The 18,442-nt window shown below is 34.0% G+C and overlaps 1 protein-coding gene across 1 annotated transcript in view; it reads right to left on the bottom strand.

Moving 5' to 3' along the window:
* NBEA (neurobeachin) overlaps positions 1-18,442 on the bottom strand; it is a 453,025-nt gene that overhangs the window by 276,204 nt on the left and 158,379 nt on the right. Inside the window, exons 29-31 of the mRNA XM_050977434.1 lie at positions 17,915-18,083; positions 16,431-16,526; positions 3,973-4,411 (exon numbers count right to left, since the gene is read on the bottom strand). Of these exons, the coding sequence (XP_050833391.1) occupies positions 3,973-4,411; positions 16,431-16,526; positions 17,915-18,083 (704 nt within the window). The remainder of the gene's footprint in view (positions 1-3,972; positions 4,412-16,430; positions 16,527-17,914; positions 18,084-18,442) is intronic.

Raw genomic sequence — 18,442 nt, 5'->3', positions numbered from 1 at the left:
GTGGGGAAGAGGTCTCTGAAAAGCTGCTCAAAGCTTCAGAGTTTGAAGTGAAATTTTTGATGTTGTCACTCTCAATCTATTGAAGAGCTGACAGACAATCAAACCCGTCTGGCTGCCTGGCAGCTCATTTTGCTGGCAGGTGGCAAACAATTAGACACACCAATTTGTGCCTCCTGATGACATTAAAGCATGAAACTAAGTTGTATGCAGGGCCTAGTGATTTGTGTGAAAGCATTTCAAAAATAATACTCTTTGCCGTGGCAACTCATTTCAGACTGCCACCTCCCATTACGGCTTTGAGCGGTGAAGACGACAGACTTGAGTTACGTGCGGCGCAAGGCCGCTTCTGTTCAATCCGTCATCAGCGCCCCCCGAGACCTCAATCCCGTCCTTTCATCAATATCACCTCATCATTTACATTTGATAGCACTTGAACTCCTGCATACATTAGCTCCACACAGCTCCCATTTGATAAAACATGCTGGGCACTTTTTCTGCCTTTATGTTTCATTTACGACTGCGAAAATTCCACGGGAGAACACGTGGTAGCATCATCCAAAATGAGTCTTATGGACACATTATGAATGTACAATTAAAACAACATGCAGAGCAAAACACATCATATTAAATGCAAAAATATAGTTCTCAATTTCAATTCTATTTACAGGAGTTTACTTTACATGGTGTTTACCTTCATCCATGATCATAATTAAAGAAAATTACCTCAACTATTCTTTTGCTAGGCACTCAGACATCCAGATGCAAAAAAAACCCCAAAACCAAAAAAAAAAACCACCCCAAAAAATAGCCTCAAAAGTACAAAGAATATCTTCAGATTAATGTGAAAAATACATTTTTTCTAACCTACATTTGGTTATAAATATGGAATCACTGTGCTGGTTTTATAAAACCTGAAACAAATAGAACCTGACAAAACAATACACTCCACTCCTAATGGTTCTCCCCAAGGACAATAAAGATAACCAAAAGCCACACTTCTCAGTGAAGTACCAAAAGCTGCATAAACTACAGCAACACAAGATCCTACAGAAATATGGTTTACAGGTCTAGTTTTAGCTTAAAAAAAACAACAAGCAGTTTATCTCATTTGACTGTTATTTTATATCAGTAAACACAATTTCATTTACATGAGCAAGTATGGAAAGACAATCCTGCTGTAATTTCTTTTCACTTTATCAATAGTTATTGGGATACTACAGGAAATGTTCAGAAATCACCACTAGGTAACATTCATGCTGCTTTGTCAATTAGTCCTTAAATTTGTTCAGTTATTATTTCAATATACTATTCAAAGATTTTTCTCCCTAACCCTTGTTTAATCCCCTATGAAAAGTTATAAGGTCAGGATCTGAATCTGCTCCACGTTCATAATTTGGAAAAGTTTCACCATCACCATCCATATTTACCTCCAAAGATTGTCACAGTGGTCAAGTAAGTACTCTAGCAATATGAAAAATCAGCACAGAGAAATACTTGCTTGAACAGTGGTCGTCATTCAATAATGAAGCCATGGAGGGGAACTAGTCAGTTGAGGTCTAAGTTGATGGGCTAAGAACATCTGCATTTTTATCAAGATGGCCACAGTTCAAAAACATTTGTTTATCTGGATAAAAGAATGTAACATTTCCCAATCTGCTGGACTTGCCTGAACGTGTCATTTTTCCCTTCATAGTTGTTGTTTATACTAAAAACCATCATTTACCTCACTCACCAAAATCAGACAGCAGGGTCATTTATTTAAGAGGAAAAAAAAATAACCCACTGGAAATTATGTAAAAGTGAATCTGCCCAAACTTCACCCATTGCCACTTTTTTTTTTCCTCTGAAGAAGTGAATGATTCCGAAGGCTGAATATTCAATGTATGCTACCAAGACACAATACAGTGCTGCACTTTTTACAGGAAATCATCAAATTTGGTTGGCAAGGTGACAGGTCAGGGAAAAAACAAACCAGTAAACTCATTAGCTACTAAGTTTATTAAGTATGAAATATCCAGCAAAACTTATAAGCTCTTGATATGAGGCACCTCTTAAATAATTCCAAAATTCTATATTATCTTCTACTACTAATGATGTTTCAAAGATACTTGCAAGAACAATTAAATGGAGGTGCTCGCATTAAATAAAGATTATGGCAAACCAACTGCAGGCCCTTGGAGTTTTTAATGCTTTCTTATAGAGCTATAATTTAAAAATGCACAGTAAAATTCATGTCTTCAATCACCTTTATGTCAAGTTCCTTCTAACAATGACAAAGACATCTCATAAGATTATATGCTCCTTTTTAATTTAGGTGTCTGGCATATTGTGAATCAACCATTGCTCTGTGAATGAAATATTTTTCTTATTAACCCAGGTAGAAATTTAGATAAAATAACCTTTTTGCTGTTTACAGTTAAGGTGTGATTATTTCTACAGGTAGCATGATGTTTTATACTGCTTAATGTACAAGCACACATTCTGGAATATGGCGGTTCCTCACAGAGGAAATGGAAAAATTCTTAACTGCATAGGAAGAAAAAAATATTTTCCACTTCATATTGAAAGCAATCGAAAATAAAAATGTGCAGATTGATGAATTAAAAAAATAACATCTTAATTAAAAAGCTGATAAATTAGCTTTCTCTAGAAAAGTCTTAAGATCAAAAATATTATTTAAGACCTAAAATACCACAAAGGGATATATTCATTGCTTCTAAAAAGTATTTCATTTTTCCTATCTTGATAAAATAATTTTTCTTACAAGAGACACTATTTGATTGTTAATCAAATTATTTTAGAAAAGCAGTATTTCTATATAGAGAGACAAGAAGACAAGAAGATTTTTTTTATGGACCTCATAATGGAAAAGTACTTCACTTTTATTCTAAAATTCTGACACATTTTCTTGCACTTTACTGTTTATGTTATGCTGAAAACACTGAATATTATTTTTCTTAAAACTTAATGAAGATATTTATTATATTTTTTCAGGTTTTTTGCAAATAAAGATTTTTTTCCCTCATAAATCACAATATAATTCTTTTCTGCCTTACTTTTTTATTTCCTTTAGTGTTTTACTTGCCTGAACTTTACCTGTACCTGCCTGATAAACTAATATACTTTTAAGTTTTCAAGACATGTATTAAATTGTCTTTAAGCCTTGATTTAATTTTAACATATTAAAAATATTTTCATTAAGAAATTGAAAGGATGTAAAATACAACCACATCAACACTCATAAGACTTAGGTCTAAACTCACAATGGATGGGACTACACTCCTGGAAGGATGCTGAGAATTCCACAACAGCACAATCTCTATGTTCAGGATGCCTGAGAGGGACTGGACATTTAAAGGCAGATATATTTTTTAGAAACTAGGAAGATACAGCACAAGAAAAAAAAAACAAAACAACAAAAGACTTTTTGTGGGAATGTTGGTGAATTTAGTTTTAAGCACTAACTTCTGAGCTTTAACAGCTTCTGTCGTTTTAAAGACCTAAAAGAAAACTGGTTTCCACCATGACCAAGCCAACAATTTGCCATGGTCAAAGCATTTCAGTACCAGAAAACAGTTCAATGATGGATCCAATTAAGATTTAAGCCTTTGAAAGAATATTCTATTGAATTTCTGCACAATCTGTTCTGTATCAGCAGTTATTGCCCCTCCTCCTTCTCACTAAAATAGCGGGTTAAAGAAAAAAAACATTTTATTGCACATATATTTCTTTGCAACAGGCTTGTTTTCCAAGTTCTTCATAGAGTTTTATTCACTGCTAACAGAGAAGAACAAGGACAATTACTTTGGTCTATACCATGTGGTCTGTCGGTAATGCAGAAAGGGAGACATAGTGCTGTTGTTTTTAACATACTATAATACCAACTAATAGTAAAATAACCTTCTTGAAGAAATAAAAGCTCTTCAAACTTCTGAACTACATCAATATAAAATAATGAGTCCAACCATATACCTGTCAAATGAGTGAAACTGCATGGGAAGAATAGCCTGAGCTTCTCTCTTCAGTGCAGGGTCTGGGTAAGGGATCGGATCTGGGCCACATTCTGCAATTTCAACAGGGGCTGCCACAAGACTTTTCAGTATTTCTTTGACATTGATTCCTTTACTTTGGCTGATACTGGATATTGATGATGCAGGTTTCAGAATCTCACTAGGGCTTTCTGTTAAGCTCTCCTGAGATTTCTTCACTTCTGAAGACAAAGTAGACAACAGCTCACTCATAGCATCGGGACCTGTGCTGGTCTCCAAGTCTGTCCCATTCAAAATATTGGGCATCTGTTCATCTCCAATTCCAGAATCTGTATGAGGAATAGAACTTTCCAGCTGAATATCTTCAACCGGTGTTGGTGTTTCTTTATCTTTGATATTTTCTGGAAACACAGTTGGTGTCTCTGCAGCAAAATAGAGATTATAAACAAAATTTAGTTTGATATTTTCCCATAATATATGATCAGAAGGTTTTATATTACAGAAATGTGTTAGAAAGGTCACAAATAATGGTATTTTAAACCTTAAAAATTCACTCTACATACAAAACATTTTACCTCCAGCAGCTGTTTATAGACAGACTTCGAAGAGGGAGCCCAAAATCGCATTATACAAACTCAGTGACATTTAGAAACTACAGGCCACTACTCACACAGTAATCAAAAGCAAAATACTGCCAGCAAAAACAACACTAAAAATTATACCTATCAACTGCAGAACCATATTATCCTTGAGCCTACTAAAAGGGAAAATTGCAATCACTTATACTTTTGGATTGCTATAAAATTTACTTTTGTATTGCTGTCATCAAATATTAAGTTTGCATTCAAAAGAAAACTGCTAGACCATTTTTTTTGCCTTGTATTTTGTTTAAAATGTGTATTACACACATTTCTACACACATATCATTGCACTGAATACAGATTAATTTATACATGAAGGAAAAAAACCAAGTGTTATTGATTTTTTAAATACCTCTTCTTTTCCCACAAAAGGTAAAATTACGTAATTCAGGAACAATTAATGAACAAAATAAATGCAGCTTCACAGAGAGACACAAGTGAAATCCGTTGAGTTTGGAACATTTCCAGACTGAAAAGGATTTTACAGCGTCTTGTAACCGAGAAGGCCATACCTCTATTAATAACTTCAGTGAAGGAGACACAAAATCTTCATTAAATAAGAATAATTTGGTATGCTTAGAAAAAAGTCAGCTAGAGTTGTAAGTAACTTATACTAATTTTGGTTAGAGAACGACAAATTGGGTTATTTTTATTGACAAAATGCTTTCCTAGTTTATTTTTAAACTACATTATTTTCATTAAATTACTTGTCTAGGTTACAAGATTTAGCTGTCCTATGTATGAAATAAGAACATTTTTAATGGCTCTAAAACAGTGGTTTAGATATTATGGGTAATATTTTATGACATATTTGAATGAAGCTCTGTTACCAAAAAAATGTGCTTCAGAAATGTAACTTTAAAAACAATCTCATATCTCACTATTGATTTTTTATTACAGTCAGGTAAAAAATACCTGTTTAGCATATAGGCATAAGTGTGGGTACATACATGTACACATTAAACAAAATCTGTAAGAGATTATTTATGTGTTTGAACTAATGGTCATGTAAACCTTTTCATATGTACAAGAAATAGGAAAGAAGAGAAGAGGCTTTTAAAAAGATGAAGCAGAATCACCCATTATAAAGGAGCACTGTTTTCTTCTTTTAACAGCCATAAACACTGAAGCCACTTCCTTCTTTTTCTCTTAAGTGCATTAAATGCATCTTATCAAATAGATATGAGCTGTTCTTTGTGAAGCAGGAAGTAGAAACTGGATTTATGAGCTGCATCAAATGCATTTAGCATCTGCCAGGTCAGGAAGCAAAAAGATCCATATCTACTTAGTACTGCCTATATTTGGCACAGAAAGACATCTGATCCACAGAATGATGCTAATGAATTTTCTGCTTGTCTCTTTAAACTCCATCCATACAAAGATAACACTTCTCAACTGAAGGGAAGATTAGTACTGGACAGCCAGTAAAGCAGGTTGTTGCCCATGAAATGGATGGTGAATAAAATGGCATAAGGCTCCATTATTATGCAAACGAAAAGAGGGCACTGAAAAGAGACGATGGTCCACTACATGGTGAAGTTAGGTTACACCCAACCTCAATTTCCATTACAGTCAGCAATGCTGAACAGAAAAACTGGTCCAAATACAGTTGTGCAAAGTCAACTACCTTGAGTAAACCAGAAGAAAGATTTTTAACACATTAAAATCTATTGTAATGAACTTACTCCAAGTCAATTTTGAAAGAAATATCCATTATATTCCTGGTCTAGTAATAGCCAGGAATATAATGGATATTTCTTTTTAACTTTTGCTAAACAGATGACTGAAGATAGTAAAATGTCACTGAAGAAAACCATACAAGGTTTCTTTTTGCAAGAGATAGGAAAAAAAATATCTCGACAACTGGACACCTTCAACAGAAAGCAAGATTTCAGGATCTATTTTTGAGTAAAGAATAGTAATAGAATGCAAAGAGATGAATTTAAAAAATGGCTTTCTTAAATAATACTTAATACTTATAAGTATATACTTCAAGTATTAAGTATTATTTTTTAATACTTATTGTTCAGAGAAATTAACGGTCAATATGGTAAATTCAGTAAAGCTGGGGTTGTCACAACAGATTGCAATTTAGTCATGAGACCCTGGAAATAATTAGAATGTGGGAAAAGAAACTGGCTAAGAAGGAGCCAATAGTTACTTTCAAAAGAAAAGAAAAGAAAAGCCTATCACACTGATAAAAAAATACCACGGGAGCTATTTTGTTTAAATTTTGAGTAAAATTTCAGGTAAAAACATTGTGGCTAAATTTGCTGATGACAAAATTATGAGGTGCAACTGCTGGTCACAGAAGCACAATTATAAGAAGGCATTATGGCAGAACTGCAAATTACATTTAATAGTGAAAAGCTTTGTATCTAGTGAAGATCACAGAGATTCCCATTATAACTGGAATCCATCTTTGGTAAATGACTGAAAAGAAGGATTTGGATATATCAATTGGTGGGTAACTATTTAGTTGCCAATACAAGAATCTCATAGAAAAGGCAAATGTGACTCCAAACTTTTTCAATGCTTTGCAACAGCTAAGCATTAACAGCATTAGAGAGGGCTCTGGAAGGATTCATTATGGAATACTGTGTATGCCTTCATATTTGAGAAACGTGGAAGTGCCACTGTGGGGTTACTTAGCAATCTACTGTTGCAGAAAAGAATTTGACTGACATAGTCTGGCCAAACTAATGCTGAGAAGTTATACAAAAGCTAATTTTCATCTTCAGCTATACAAGCTGAAGATGAAAATTAAAAAAAAAAAAAAAAGGATTGCAGGGTTGGCACGAGAAAACCAGTGCATACTCACCATGAAAAAATTTTAATTCGGAAAGTGACAGTCATCCATACATAATTAAGGTTATGTAGTAGCATTCCAATCAGTGCAGCAAGTTAAAAAAATAGAACTAATCTTGAGATGCTATAAATAGGACTGTACTTAATTAATCAGCAGGTGACTTGCAAACCTTTGTTCCCAAATGAAAATAAAATGATGGGAGGCCTGCGTCAGTTGATGCTAAAAATTGAAGTAAAGTTATATTTGTGGACATAAAATTTCAGTATGACATACTATTGAAAGAACTACGATTGACAACACTAATTGAAAGAATTTAGGGCAAAAATATCAAAGGAAGTTATTCTAAATTCAGGCAATTGTATGTGTACTTGATGTACGCAAAAATCAGATTTGTATCTTTACTTGTTTTTGCTGTGCCTCCAATACCTGATACAAATATGCACACTAAGCCAATTCAGCTCAGTCTGATTTATCACTATGAATAACACCTCAAAACTACTAAGTGGAGTGCATTAACTCTCATTTTGAAAACACAAAGCAAGCTAAATGAATAAGGGTTTAAAAGGTTCAATTTACATTTTGTGCCTTAAGAAAAAATAAATTAAGAACTGATAAAACTTCTTAACTACCTTTCAGGTAAGAATCCTAGCAAATTAGGATGTGTGAAATCCACACAAATATGGGTGAAAAGATGCTTTAAAAGACTTTTTTGATCAACATTATTATTAATACTAATACTACTTTTGGTAAATGGTAAACTTCTTAGCATAGGTCACAAAACCCAATCAGTTTTAGTTGTAAAACTGGATATCTGTAAGTTCTGTTCCATATTCTTTTACACCAGGTCATAGCACTTTGGTTGCCTTCTGAATGCAGAAATAAATACTGATTCATTAAGTGATTTAGAAAAATCTTAAACCAGAAACGTCCATTATTTTATAGAAATCCTAACTACTTAAAGCAACTTAGCAAAATGGTAAGCATGAACAGAAGCAAAGCCACATCTGATTGCATCTGTCCACCTTCTAACACTGTGACAGTAAGACACTAAATTTTCTGCAAACCTCATCAGTTTTCTACAGCACAAGGCCATGTCAGTAGACAAAGCAGAATCATTACTAGATCTAGTGATCTTAACCCTGTCAGAAACAGGCAGTTGGAAGCCAGATGCCTCCTTCTTACTGTTTTTCATTCTAACTAATGAGTTCATCTACTATATTATGGGAAAAATATGGGCCTAAGTTAACTAAATGACATATTGTATATCTGGTGACCTCATCCGTCACGCTCCTTCCCTAGAATATCTTGTTTGCTTGTGATTTATGAAGTGAATTGTAATTGTTTTAACCTACTGAGTTACCTAAATAGCTCTTGCACTGCTTCCATATGGCTAAAAAATACAACCCACACTCCCCCTGTTTATTAACTTAATAATGAGCCATTTTGTATGTAAGGCAAATACACACAATTTTGTCATTATAAAAAGTTATTATACAAATCACAATTTATTTACTTTAAAAAGATGGAAAAAAAATAAAGTGTATTTTCCTGTGATCTTCTTGTCTCTTTCATAGTGTTAAATCTTCCTACTAGAGAAAAATGTGCTGAAATTTTTCAAAAGTAAGAAGAATGAAAATAATTTTTTTAATTGCTTACAATATGGCTGAAAAAGTATTGGGAAGCAATACTATCCCAAATAATTGTCAAATTTCTTCTGTAAACAATAGTGAAACATTTGGCAGGGGAAGGGTTTTGGGACTTGACACCACCTTTTTCTGCATTTGAACTGAAGAATTTATGAGTTGTTTTCTGCATAGCTATCTTAAAGTGCTGGTGATAACCTTAATAGTTGACTTTTATAAACCTTCTGCAGCTTTCTAAAAACTTCCATAAACAGCACCCTCCAAGCTGAAAATGCTTTCATTCCAAAAAGGCAGTGATATTACAGCTTCCTCCATAGGTGGAAGAGTCAACTAATCAATTCCTAAACTCAAGGCCACCAAGATAGAGTGGAAAAATTCTTCCCTGCAACGTCTCAACTAATTTTCATGTGTAAGAAGCAGCATGATTAAACTGAGATGAGAAACTAAATACAGGAACAGAATCAAAGAGTAGTAAGGTACCTTGAGAGAAGTAAGCAAGAGCAATAAGATACATTGATTTAAGGATACATTGAAAGAAGTAAGCAAGAACGAGCTTAGAATAGAAAAGTCCCTCAAGGTTAAGGCAAAACAGTGAGAAGAATTCCCCTAAAAGAAGCATTAAGATTCCAAGCTGCTCTCTATCTGCTGCTCAGGACTTTCTCTTCTGTTGGCATTTCTATTTCCCTGTGAAAGTTTTAAGCTTTTACCAGAGTAAAAATTTCTTTTATAGTGATCTTGATGATGGCCCAACCATGTAGAATCTAGATGGTCTAGAATTTTGGCAGCTTGGCTGATATTAATCTTCATGTAGCTGTGCATTAATAGGCAAATTTGGTCATGTCCCACTAAAAGACTTCATGGAGTTCTGTTATTTCTGATGCAAAGCAACAGGAACAACACTGAGAGTTCATGTTTAGAACACTCATATTTTTAAAGAAATTTCTTTTAAATTGTATTATTAAAACATAAGGGAAAAGAGCCTGGTTTAGGGTTACAATTTTCCATTTTTTCACTATCAGTCTTTTATCTACAAAAACATTTGATAAATGCAGCATGCATTTAACCTGCATCTGTTATTTGCCAACATATTTATCCAGGTTTCTAAAATTCCTGTGAGACCAAACACTGTCCCTTTCCTTCCACAAGGACAGCAATGCAGCAGAGCAGATTGAGCTGTCTAACAGCATGCTGCTACATGGGCACACAAGGAGGTGGAAGTAGAGCATGTGCCTTGGCAGCCTCTGGCTGGCAATAGGAAAAACCATACATAGGATACACCAGGGCTCTGATATGTGTGGCTGAGGGCAGAAGGAACAGAGCTGAAAATGGGGGGACTGAGCACAATCAGATAGGAAATACTCTGGGGTGGGTTGGCAATTGGAAAGGCATAGGTTTTGGTACAGGGGATTTAAGGCAGAGGGTTGGGAATTTTCTTTTAGCCAGCATGGATTCGTGAGGAGAAGCAATGTAGTTGTCAACCAGGAAAAGCAGAGAGGCACTGAAATGGGAGAGGAATAGAGCAGGAGAGACTCAGGGTGGGGAAATCAAGATTGGGAGGTGATTGAAGAGGACAGTTATCATCAGCCTCTGTTCACAGCTGGATGTGTGTAAGTGCATGTCCTCTCTTTTTGTTCTCTGGAAATTTCTTCTAAGTGCTCAAATTCCTCAAAAGTCTTATCATTTGTTCCTTTCCCTGCAGACATTAAGGCAGGCAATACCTACCCTGACCACAGAAAGGACACTGAAAGAGCCATGTATGACAGACACAACCTCCTGATCTGTTTAGGCAGTCTTTAATCAATGTCTGAATTCTTCTTTACTACTCAAAGGTCTTTCACTCAGTGTTTGATGGATAAGACATCAGTCTGATTGATTACCTGGCTGCCAAACAAAACGTCTTAAGCCAAAGCATTACCAAGATATTAACTAAAAGATATGAAAAAGATACAATAAAAATAAGAAAATGAGTAGTCACATTAAAGAAATGTTAGCTTTAGAGTAAGCCAGGTGTTTTCTTTTTGAAACAAAACCCAAATGGAAATTAGGAACAATATGGTAATGTTTTTTTCCCTAGGTCAATTTCCCGAGTTTTTTCAGTTTATATTTTTAGTAATTTTTTTTTTTTATAGCATAAACTCAAACCCACAAAATTAAAAAATAAATTACTTTAGAGGTACCTATGATAATATCTGTATTTCTGATGTACTCTGAGAAAGATGGTGTTTTGCTACTTCGACATTTCTTAGAAATGAAATTTAAAGAAATCTCTCATGTAGGTTACAGCATCCAGCAACAAAAATTAACAGTGCAACAGAGAGAATGTTCCCTATAGACAAAGAAACATATTAAAACATTTTGGTTTAAGCACTACTTTTTAAGAAACTGAAAGTTTTATAAAAAACTTTTAAAACATCTGTAATTTGTACAAACAAATGAAAATAAAATAATCCCTATTACAACTGCTTCATGCATACATAATTATTGATCAATTAATAATGAAATATATGTGCAAACTTCTCCTATGATGCCTTAAGTAGCTGGTAAAGGGCAATAAATAATAGATTAAGATGTATTCAATTCTATCTCATGATCTCCAAATACATGTCTTTTCAGATATAGTTGGAATAAGGAGCGTATGTTTCATCAGAAGAACAGTATGATTATTTTGAGCAGCAGGTAGAAATTCAATAGAATCAGAATTTTATGATAATCAGGATTACCACTCATGCTCCTTATAGAATTCTCCTTTTTTGGAAATATATATACAACTAGATTTTGGGGGGGATGGAGACATGAGTTTTTTCAGGACTTCTTGAGGCAAAGAATATTTTCACAGGAACTGGAAATTCATCCTTTAGTCCACTTTGTATACTTAGGTTGCTCTCCTCATGCAAAATAGTTTGAAAATATTCTGGAAATCTCTATGCTACTACATTAGAAATACAAACAACAGTGTCATTCCCAGAGTACTATAGACCTAGGGGACCTGAAAAACTGGATACTTTACTTGTCTTCAAAGAGAAAGCTGCTTCTGCAACATTTTAATATAGTTTGTTCTGTCAAGAAAAATAAATCAATAGCTTCCAGTCCCACTGCAACACATATTTTTAAGAAATCTACTAATTTACAGTGCTTTGGGAAAAATACAGGCAGTGATAGCAAGCAAGTGGAAAAGTCAATCAATTTTTGATAGAAGTTTCTGATAACCTACATACTGATTTGCTTCTCACAATATATAATAAGCTAAATTGCACTGTTGCCATACTTTCATTTCTGAAATACTCCTGAGTAATGCAAACTAAAACATCAATTTTCAACTGAAAATATCTACTCATTACTTCTTTTATTTTAATTGTGTTCTAAGTAATTTACAGGAGGCCAGCTGAAGTGTAAAAGGAAAAAAAATAATTCACATTTTCTACTGTTGGAGATGTGGAAACACTGTTGAAATGAATAGTCCAATAAACCTTCAAGGAAAGCAAGGACAGCTTCAATAGCAACCAGAAGTGGAAAAACTCATTTCAAGTGATCCCGACCCCTATAGCTAAATCTACTTGTAATTGGTAGCTATAATTTGAAAAGGTTACTCAGTTTCACATGGCAAGGCTTATTAGCTGTTACTAACAAAAGATACCACGGTCCTCTATCTCTCCTCTTATTCTGATGGAAGGGTGTTTCTCTCTCAAAACATGTACTGATTACCCTGTGCCTGGTAAGAGAAAAGGCTGCTCTTAGATTTTGTGTCTCTAGTTCCACATCCTCCAGACATAACACATAACAAAATTGGTACATACCAATTTTGGGAAAATATCCTTATCTAAGTGGAGAATTCAACATGGAACAAACCAGTATTTTCCAGGCTATTCTAATTGCTCCCATTTCAGAAATTAAAATTTTGGTATTTTGTGCTAAGCTCACAAGGGTAGCTCTTGCTAAAGAGATGTGGATAGGGATATTACTAAGAAACATAATGTCATTACTGGATTAAGTGCCTGACATCAAAGAATTTGGTTCCAGCTTTTGTCATAAACCAGTGTTTGTGTCTGGAGTTCAGTTATGCCATGTCACAGGAGTCAGGATTGATCTGACCAAGACACATTAGCGGTGACAGCTGTAGTGAATGAAGAAAGATTGGCATTTCTAGTGACCAGTAGATCTCAAAGCAGGTCAGATGAGCCATACCCTAAACATGCCCTAACCTTTCTTCACCTGTTTTCAAGGGAGATGAAGATAACTAGCTCAAATATTGATTCACTACTAATATTTTCCAGAAAGTAGAACCCACGCGTGACTGATGATTTTAAGACAAAAACCCTGATAATCCAGTACAGAGGTTTTGGACAATCATTTTTAATGTTATCTCCCTATTTAATTAAATTAATTAATTTTAAGTTTAATTAATTACTTGGTATTTTGAACAAGAAGAAGCGAGTCTGTAGCATTTACTTTTGTAGGACTGTGTTTTTCAGACAATCTTCAGATTCAAGAGAAAAGTTCTGATCTGCCATTTCCCTTCAGACTCTGGTAATGAATTACTTCGAAGTGTAAAGCTATATATGACCTAAATTGAAGAGAGAGAACTTTCTCTTAATTTTGCAAGATTTGCTTTGTCTGACTACACACAAATTTAAAAGTACTGCAGACCCTTTAAAGTTATCAGAAACAAGGAGAAGAAACATAAGCACTTTCAACAAACTTATAATGAGAGCAAATCTGCAGATACAGATATATTTTTCTCTCCCTGTGGAACAAGTCAGAAGGTAAAATAAACACAGAGGTATAGAATGCTATAAAGAAATACATATTTTTATTGTTAAATGGTAGTCATGGACACTACCGTAATAGTTTTTCCTTCCTGGGTGTGACCTTTTTCCTTCAAGCACCATAAGATAACACCTAGCTTATGAGCAATATCTGAATAATATTGAAAGAAACATTACTTTGCCATCTACAAACATTTTAAGTAAGGGTAGAATATATTTCACTGCAGAATATATTTTAAGATCTTTTATTTCAATAGTATCTTTTATTTATATCCAGTAATATCAGGAAATAAGGCAAAGTTTAATATTTTTTATGGTGATAATGGAAGAGTTTCATATAAAATAAAATGATGTTAAAATTCTTATAACCCAGACTTGACAACAGCTGCAGTTTCTCATAGGAAGTATTTGCTGATCATCTACTATAATGTACTTGAGAAAAATAGAGTCTCACACAGATTTAAATAGATTTTAACTAAAGATATTCCCCCACACAATGGAAAAAAAAAAAAAAGTAAGAATTTCACTAAGAACAAAATAATTATCTTAAATCCTGGTAATATACCAAATTTTATCTTGCCCTTTTTCCCGGGTAGGTTTCCTGGTCAGATAATTAGATTATACTAAAAATGGAGAAATGGTTTTCTTTTAAGGAGTCAATCCCTCTTCTTGAATTAAAGAGATCTTTTCCTGTACAGTTCTAACAATTACGATACTACTTGCTTGATATACAAAGAAAAAATCTTTATATCCATCTAGTGTCATATGGAACAAATAAAATATGTCTTCACCTCCACGTAACAACCAAATTTCTATCAATTTTCAATAAGTAGGACTTTGCTTTAAAAATGTGTTTTTAATTTTAAAGGCTACATTAAATCACTTTGTATTAAGTAAAAATACCTTAAAATTTAGAACCATATTCAAAAATTAAATTTGCTGCCAATGTCTGAAAGCAACTCAGGTCACTGAAAAAAACCCAATTGGCCTACCCACTGGAATGAAAGATTCTCTTGAAATGACAAATATGTTTTGACTTCTGGTCTCTTCTGACAGCATTTGCAATTTATTTTCATTTAACTTTTTGTTGATGTTCAAAACTGAGGAACTGTGTTCAAAATATAAAAAGTGGAATTGTTTTTCCTCCAATGGGTAAAACTGTAAAGAGTATGAGACTGAGACCTCAGACAGTTAAAACCCTTAAGGACCTGATGATATCAAAAAAATAGAACAATTAACCACAGATAACATTTCCTTTCCTGAATAATTTATTTCTAAAACCAAACCACCTTTCTTTCTAGCCTGCTCACACTTTTAATGTAGCTCTATTCAACTGTTTGAAAACCAAAACTATTTTATTTGAACTCAAGGTAAAACAAATACAATAGATAATAATAGTAATATTGAGCAATAGAAAATATTTTCTTCTTTGTAGGGCAGATAATATCCTATGAATCAAAATCACAAACCTTGGCTTTACAGACTGTTAAAAATTAAAGCAATTTATAATATACATACACATATCAAATTTATACATACATACACACAGCAAAGCTCAAGAAATGCCAGATTAACACAGTAATAGGCTAAGTTGATGTAATAAGTATTTTAACAGAATACTCCCAGAAAGCATATGACAAGCATATGCTTGTCATATTCATTTTATTACTGAAGTAGGAAGCTAGCTATTCTGTTCTTCACAAACTGTGCTCATTCTAAATAACTTATGCCTTTTAAAAATCAGTCTTTTTACCCAGTGACATTTTACAAAATTATACCAAGATCATTTTCATCAAATTAATTTTTTAAAAATTCTTTTACATTCTGTGTTGACAGCACATTGCATGCAAATTATTGTGGAAATGCACAAGTAAACTTGGCTAAAGTTACATTCAGGTAACCCTCTCTTTTTCAAGAAATGACAAAACCCTCCATGTTCCTAACTTATAGAGTACATATTAAAACATACAAACAAGCAAAACAAAACAAATCAGGCCCAAAACATATAATAGTTGCTTTGGTAGAAAAATTGGTTTCCTTCAAGAGAAACACAGCACAGCACATTAAATAACAGGCATAAATAATTCACATACAGTATCAGAGGTTTACATACCATCAGGAAGGCAAGAAAAAAAGTGAGAAAGGAAGGCAAAAGAACAGGAAAAGATACAGGGAAAGGAAATACTACAAAACTACTTTATACTTCATTTGGTATGCAATTTTTTCAAAACAGGCCTGATTTTATTTTTATGGGCATTAATATTGTAGCAGAATAACCACAAACCAGAAGAATTTAAATTTTCCTATATCCATTCCCTTCTCCTGACTGTTTTTTTGGCTTTTTTTTTAATTGTTTGATTTAATTTTATAATAATTAAAGATAATAAATTGTAGTGAAAGTGGGAGAGAGATTTTTTAGAAAAATGTAGGCAGGAAGTTCAAGTTTTAAAGGTATCATCAGGTCTGATCTCCATGTAACCTGAGGCGTATACTTATTTATCAACAGTAACATCACATTTAGTTCTTGAAGTGCATTGCATTAAATAAGAACACCCAAACAGGTTAGGAGATGATGTTAATATTACCTTTGTAAAATGAGTGGGCAAAGCTCTGCTCAGGAATTAACTTGGCAAGGAATCCATGGTTCAAACTTGGGTGAGGGATAGATGGTATGACCACAACTGTGGAGAAAATCATGGAATCAAATGTGAGCCAGCTAGTATTCATGTGTGGCCTGGTCCACTGTGGATCCATGACAGATATCCTATCTCATTGAAACATGCAAATATGGTATTACCAACCAAAAAAAAAAAAAAAAGGCATTTCTAAAAGAAAAAAAAAACAAAACAATTTCCATATCAAGAGATAGGAAACAGCATACCTATTATTTGGGCACTTCAAGAGCAACATTTATAGGGAAAAAGAGACACAGATAGATAGATAGATATATACAAGCAAATAGGCAAGACAATACTGGGTGAAAGTAGCAGTTTCTTAGTTCAGAACCATAACATTAAATCAGGAAGGCAAAAAGAATTATGATTTCTTTTAACTGACTACGTTTATGTAGTATTTTTCAAATGCGAAGCCTACAAGCACATTGACTTCAGAAAATTACGTAAACTTAGCAAATTAAAACAGCATGATGAATAATAAAATAATGACTAAATGTGAATATAACACAAACTGGAAGAAAATTCTATGAAGAACAAAAATTAGCAGCTCCAGAAATGAAGAAAGCAATTAAAGATCAATACAAGAACAAAAACATAGACAAAAAATTTTGTGGACAAATGCAGCTCCTGTTTTCAACTCTTTTAACACAGAAGGTACAGTTATAATCAGTCCAGTCAGGCTTAAAAGAAAAAAACTGGACTGAGTGCAAAATATTTGAAACAGTGTGGGGTAAGGTTTGCATCCCTCATTTCTAACAGGTTCTGAGACCTAACAGATTCCCTCCTTTTGGGCTGAAGAACACATGCCAGTAAAACCACTAAAACAAATCACAAACAGGTCAGTCGAAGAAGGTAACAGCAATGTTTTCTTTTTATTCTATGGTTATTATAGGCTTTTAAATGCAGGCACTAATACAGCAGGACTCCAAGTAGGTACTCAGACCTCCACTAACAGCCTTTCACAAACTTCCTCACTCAAACAAAGGGAGCTCATGAGGGCAAGCAGCTGTATTCTCTGTTTATTCATTTTGTGGTATAAAGATATCTGTTCTTCCTAATACATAATAGGTTCAGGAAGATTTTTGGTGAACTACCTTGAACCTTACAATTTAAACTCCAGCAGGAATCTGGTTTCTTAAAATTATTTTCAAATTAAAGAAAGATAAAAACATTAAAAAATACAAAGAAAGACTAGTAATACCTTATAAGCAAGTATAGAGGACACCTCAAATATGCCAATGTATTTTAAAACTCCAAATTATCATATTGGAAGAAATTAGTTTGTAATTTCCTATCAGGATCTTAAGCTACTCACTAAAAATACTTTGTAGTAAAATAATTACAGTTCTAAAACGAAAACAAAATTACATAACATTTGAAGAAAACAAATTTACCTGTACTTGTTGGTGAATTTATTTCTTGTCTGATATTTCTACCTGCCTGGCTCCCAGACCTCGCAGTTTCTCGCTGTGGTTCCAGGATGTCGCGGTACTTGGAGACCATCAGGACAGAGATGAAGTAAACCACAGCCAAAGCTAGGAACTGAGCTTGCTTGCTGTCGTCCTGTGCCAGGGAAGAAGAAACACACCTAGAATATTGAATATTTTCATGGACTTTTTCTTCAAAAACATCACAATTCTTAATAGGTAATACAAAGCTGAAAAGCTGCTTCTGCCAGCATAGCAGGAACTGGATAATGAAGCAGGCTGAGTGGGTTTTCAGTGGAGTAGTACACACACAGAGCACATAGTAAGTACTCAGTTTTGGAGCTAATTTGGCAACCACACAAATTTCGGGGTCTGTGGAGTCAATGGACTTTTTAAAAAAGAGGCCTGCCTCTACCCTGAGAGTGCTTTAAAGGCTTTCTGGCAGCAAGGACAACTGTCTTTTGCTGCCCCAAGGATGAGATTGTGACAGCCCCA

This window comes from Serinus canaria, chromosome 1 (assembly GCF_022539315.1).
Source record: "Serinus canaria isolate serCan28SL12 chromosome 1, serCan2020, whole genome shotgun sequence".
Classification (NCBI taxonomy): Eukaryota; Metazoa; Chordata; class Aves; order Passeriformes; family Fringillidae; genus Serinus; species Serinus canaria.
The sequence above is the reverse complement of the archived record's forward strand: the minus strand, read 5'-3'. Positions and strand labels throughout refer to the sequence as shown.